The 5,839-nt window shown below is 38.1% G+C and overlaps 1 protein-coding gene across 2 annotated transcripts in view; it reads right to left on the bottom strand.

Annotated features, from left to right (window-relative positions):
• The window catches only part of pfn2b (profilin 2b), a 10,051-nt gene extending 4,598 nt beyond the window's left edge, over positions 1-5,453 (bottom strand). Inside the window, exons 1-2 of one of the 2 annotated variants that reach the window (XM_007541850.2) lie at positions 5,112-5,453; positions 1,531-1,723 (exon numbers count right to left, since the gene is read on the bottom strand). In XM_007541850.2, coding sequence (XP_007541912.1) covers positions 1,531-1,723; positions 5,112-5,240 — 322 coding nt within the window. In that variant the 5' untranslated portion in view covers positions 5,241-5,453. The remainder of the gene's footprint in view (positions 1-1,530; positions 1,724-5,111) is intronic. The other variant, XM_007541843.2, reaches the window with a different exon arrangement.
• Positions 5,454-5,839: the final 386 nt, after the last annotated feature.

Raw genomic sequence — 5,839 nt, 5'->3', positions numbered from 1 at the left:
ATCTATAAACTGGGGAAAAACCCTTTTCTAGAAGCTCTGGTTTAAGCTTGCTTTTGGTAGCTAATTGAAGTTTCAAAATAGGAGCTTGTCTACTCCAAGTAATATCAATTTCATGTGGCTAGAGTAAATGGTCACATGACCAAGACCTCTTTACTTCCTGTAGGTACTCCTGGAGATAAATGTCTGTCTTAGACTTGTACAACAGGAAGTCAATAAAATGCTTTAATAAACAAAGCAGAATATATTGTAAATAAGTAGTCATCTACTGATATGACAATTTTGTCCCTGCATGCATCTTTTAATAATTAGAGTAAATGTAAGCATGGCAACAACTATTGTCACTACAAACATACAACAGAGACAGCACTATGCTAGGTGTCAATGGTTTTGTCATTTATTCAATATATGTCCCCTTCCCCCCCCACACACACAGCTCAAAACTGTCTGATGTTTTAAATCTTCTAGACCTGATAGAACCTAAAAATGTCTTCTACACCACTGTTATTCCCACAGTTGAAAAAAAAAGAGACCCCACCCTGTCCCAAACAGGTAATCATTTCCACAAAGTGGAATGGCAAAGTGGCCTATGCACCGAATGACTGCTATAAGATGAAGCCATGTTTCCAGCTAGCTTAGGACAGACAGGGCCATGGTACAGTGCTTGGTCTGTTGGAACAAGGAGGAGTTCCTCCAGGATGCACATTTGTGCAGGATAACATTTTCACCTGACTTTGCTTCACTGATGAAATGACCAAATGAGGTTAAAGGTCACTTAGCACATTGAGACAATGCCATCTGCAAGATGTGGCATTTAATCTTTATGCATCTAAAACAGTTCTGAACATATTTGGAACCATCCCTCGTTATAACAAGTTATGCTTGACATTATTTTTATATGTCACTATCAACAATTGGTGGAGAGTGTAAAAACTAAATTTTTACTAGAACAACCAACATAAACTGATAAAATATAATGATTCATAACACTTATTAGGGAACACTTATTACACTTATTTTGCAGGGAAGATTTGGGATTAAACAGGTTAATTACACCTAAATAAACCTCAATGAAATATTTGGAAACTGACTAAATGACAATAACGGTTTAGATCAATCAAGAGAAAAGGGGTTAAACATGTTCCTACTAAAAGCTGTGACATTATGAGGCACCACTAAATTCTATAAGAAAAATGTCCTTAGCCTACAGTAACGCATACATTCAGTTTAAATTTAATGTTAAGACAAAATGCCTTTCTATTCCAATAAACTTCTTAAGGTGCTACACAAAACATGTTGGAAAAACGCATTTCTGCAGCAAGAACAGTTTCAGTACCGCTGTTCCCCCATCATAACAAAATTCCAAAGACAGGAAATCATACCTGTCATATATTGAGGAAAGGGTGCATTCAACACCTCCACAACATGCACTCACAACACAACTAAAGAAAATCTAGGAATACTAAATCAATGCAGACCGAAACAGAACTTTAATGCAGAAAATATGTAAACTATAGTTAATGTTGTACTCACCTTTGCCTGCTTTGCCTATAGCTATATTGTACGTTGGCTCTCCTGATTGACTCTTTGTCCGGACATCCATTGTCCAGTCCCCTTCATTTGTCAGGCTGTCTCTGAGTACTGAGCACTTTTTACTGCCTATGGTCAGCCCACTGGTGAAGAGACAATCCCGGTCCTTTCCTACCAACACGTCGATTTCTTCTGCCTAAAAAGAAAAAATGTAAAGTAAATTTCTTTACAGTGACAGAGTTGATACAAGTTTTCAAACAGAAAACATTTTCTCAAGGAGACCTGATATTTAGATATTCAAGTCTTGAAATAATGTCACCTGTACTAAATTTGAATAAGGGCTAACAATAATGCTTTTATTTCCAATCCCGCAAGAGAAAGCACAAGAATTTAAAAAAAAAAAAAAANACACACACACACACACACACACACACACACACACACACACACACACACACACACACACACACACAAAGAGAACCATGAAGTAAGGTCTGAGAAAATTAATAGCCAGATTAATTGGTAAAGTATTAAATCTTAGTGTAAACAGATAATCCTGGCTCCCAAGAACAAGAAGCTAGTCCCACATAAAAATGGCAACTTTCAAAAAACTTAAACACCTCAAATCAAAAAGGTACAGGCCCAAAGTGCAAAGTCATGGCACTAGAGAGCTGCAGAGGGACAGGGAGGAAAAGAAGAAAAGAAATGTCTTGTTCAGATTACAATGAATACTTGCTGTAGAGACAGAGTTGATCAATTAATTAAACCAGAACTTCTGTTTTGCGATGTCAACTTGTCTCAGGCCAAAACCTTGTCTTTGAAATATAACATGTTTAAAAGGGGATTTAGGCATAACATGTTTTTTCTACTTTCAATTATTTACAATGACAGTAAAGCATATGAAAGATTTATATCTAATTTACCTGAAGACAGAAGTAATAACATGGAAAATATTCAAAATGTTTGAGTTCTGCAGTCTGATGGCTACATCACATCTGCAACTGTACACGTTAGTTACTTGGAATAACTTTTAGATTAAATGTGCAGGTTGTTTAATTTACAGATAAATCTTTCAAGTCCAGATAGATTTATATGCAGTTTGATAAAAATGTATAATATACATTTGATGACGTTTTAAAATTAGCATACAAGCGTCCGAGTACATATTATAACGACAAGCCCTATACATTGAAAGACGTCTAGAAGCGATTCTCCACCACAGGGGTGCTCAATACGTCGATCGCGGAAGGTTTTGAGTCGATCTCTGCAGTAGGTGACAAACTGAATGCCGCCAATAGGTTGAAACCTGCACGTCCTCTTCTGACGCGCTGATCCAAAGATCCAAAACATTTGTAACTTTATGAAAGAATAATAATAATAATCAAATTAATGATCTCAGTAATTATTGTTTCAACAAGGTGTTGCGCAATTCGGTGCGTTTCGGTTCAATAAAAAAAAGGCGACTCAAAGATCGACTGACGAGCAGAGCAGCAGTTTAAATTAGCTAATCAACCTTCGCTGTGTTCAGGGAAGCGCTTATTAATAATCACGAAATAAATACCAAGCCTGAAAACCTAATATTATAACGGACTGAATGTCATGTTTTTAACGTAATCTCTGCTCGGCTTGCGGGGTGCAGGCGCCTGCCATGGCAACGGGTGTGCTTAAGCGACAGAGTAAAAAGGTACAATAGGTTTTGAGTTGATCACCTGTTCAGGTTATTTTACCTTTGTTTACCTTTGCTGTGGCGCATCACAGCCGCTGTAGTTTCTGAACGTTCAATAAAAGTTCATTGTTCAATAAATGATGAACGTTCAAACTTGGACTAATTACCCCGTTCGTTTGTCATTCACACCAAACATCAAATAGGACAAATATATTTCATTAAGTAACAAATGGCTTCTACCGCCATAATTATGTGAAATTAAGTTGTCTAATATTTGTATTTTTTTTAAGTTTGGTGCTCTCTGGCATCTTGCTTTGAGTCTGAGAGGCTTTTCCTCCATCAAACATGCCACTTATTTTGTAGAAATATTGATGTTAATAAAACTTTCTCCAAAATAATAACCTTTTTCAATCTTTATAGCTCCACTGTTGAAAATGAGAAGCTAACATTCACAAATGACATTGAAATAAATTCCAGTCCAACATTTGGTTTGAGGTGATTCCTCTGGAACCTGTTGGAGGAAAAATATCCCAACTTCACAAGATGTGGCTTAAACCTAACAGAGCTCCGTGGTTCCTCCTATCAGTCTGAAATTTCTCATATTGAGGTAATCAAACCAAAGTTCAGATCTACCATAACTGACTGCCATCTGCTGGCCTCGGGTTCTTTGTGTCATGAGGTAGATCTCAGCCAGCTGGTGACAGAAAAAGTAGATCTTGGTCTCAAAAAGTTTGGGCACCCCTGCTCCACCATAACGTTCGAAAGATCCATCTTTACGAGTACAGAAAAAAAAGCTAAGCTCAAACCGTGGTATGTCAGGTTTCCATAGTGTCAAACATTAATATATTTTTCTGATTATGATCTACAGAGACGAGAAAATTACATTTTAGATCGAAAGGGTGGACACTCCCAGTAGCTTTAGCTAAAGGCGGAAAACACGTTCATGTATTGTAGCATGGCTCAGCATTTTATAGCGTTACACAAGGCACATCAAAGCGTTAACAATATCGTTATAATCCCTATACAACATCATGAAATCCCGTAATATTATAATTACATTTTTATACAAAATGGTGGCTCGAGAAAAACGCGAAGGACAACCGACAAGGATTTTAAACCCACAGCTGCAATCGAATGATAATGGAAAAAAAGAAAAACATATTTAAAACTGACATCAGTTCAACAAAGATTCTGGTGTCAAGACACCAAGATCCAACATAAATGTCAAGACATTTTCTAACAGAAAATAAACGGACAAGAAACTGAATGTGTATCCGCCATTTTGGAGAAAAGGGGCGGTAGTGAGATTCACAGAAGCCGAACAGGAAAAAAAAGACCAACGGTTGCTAGCTCGTAGCATTAGCTTCCAACGGTTTTCCATTGAGGATGACCACCCCCATTTGAGCTAAGCCGTTAGCTTGATTAGCGATACCGACATACAGCTTTCCTCAGGTTGAATTCTCAGCCACAGGGGTTTAATTGTACAATAAATTTTAGCTAAGCTAGTATTAAGATTTTAAATTATTTATGGGTAACATTTAACACACACACCGACAACTTAATGTTCAAAACAAATGACCGGCATGAGAAGCAAACATGGCTAACCCCGTTAGCTACAGTTTTCCGAACACTTGGGTCATCTCCGATAACCGTAGTGGGCATGTACAAGGACAGCTCGGGAAATTGAAACGCCTTTCGGGTTAAAACATAAAACGAATACCTGAATAGTGACGAAAGATTAAAAAGCAAGTATGCACGCTAGTTCGTGTACATCTCGTGGTGGACCACTGCATACCATGTGTACCGCACTCATTCAACAAGGCCAGGCTATGCAGATAAACGTTTTTTGTTTTTTTTAAATCAACTGCGTATTTTACAGCTTTCTAATCTACATACAGGACACAGAGAGCACACTAACCGTAATTTTGCAAAAGGCTCCGCCAGCAAACGATGCCCAGACGTATTTGGCGTCTGTATAGCCCGCAATGGCCGCGTCCTGGCAGCTGCCATCAGCCATCAGGTTGTCCACGTAGCTTTGCCAGGACATGTTATTGATATTAGTTCTAGGATGGGGAATAAAGCACGGTAAGTGAAAATAAATCACGGTCGTCTCTCCAACGAAGAAGAAGCAGTATTTTTTTGATGGTTAACGGGCATCCAGCAACCTAAACCCCCGGCTCTGTCACGTCCCGGCTTTCTTCTCGTCTAGGCAACGAAGAGCAGCCGCTGCGACCAGACACAGACTTGGGTGTAGCCCTTACTAAATCACTCCGCCAGGCGTTCTTCGCCCTACGCCTTTCGTGCATGACGTACTGCGCCGCGGATGAATACAATAACAATTTAGTTTTCCCTAAGATAGGGGTGTCTATTTTCTTGGAATTGAGTAGAATTTGGACTGTAAATTACAAAACATAAATATTACAAATATTTTTAAAGATAAATTTTAAGTAACCTAATTGTCCAAGTCTTACTAAACATAACCTTCCCTATTATTTACAATAACCTGTTTCAATGCAGAGTGCAGCCTTTATTGTAATGTTAAAAACAAGCACAAAAGCACAATTTATAAGTTAAGCTTAGTCTTTGAGCAGAGGAGAGGTTACCAACATCTTACAATGCTCCTGAAAATAGCATTACATGTGCTAC

Source organism: Poecilia formosa, unplaced genomic scaffold (genome assembly GCF_000485575.1).
Source record: "Poecilia formosa unplaced genomic scaffold, Poecilia_formosa-5.1.2 Scaffold10, whole genome shotgun sequence".
In the NCBI taxonomy this organism is placed as follows: Eukaryota; Metazoa; Chordata; class Actinopteri; order Cyprinodontiformes; family Poeciliidae; genus Poecilia; species Poecilia formosa.
This window is presented reverse-complemented; position numbering and strand designations above follow the sequence as displayed.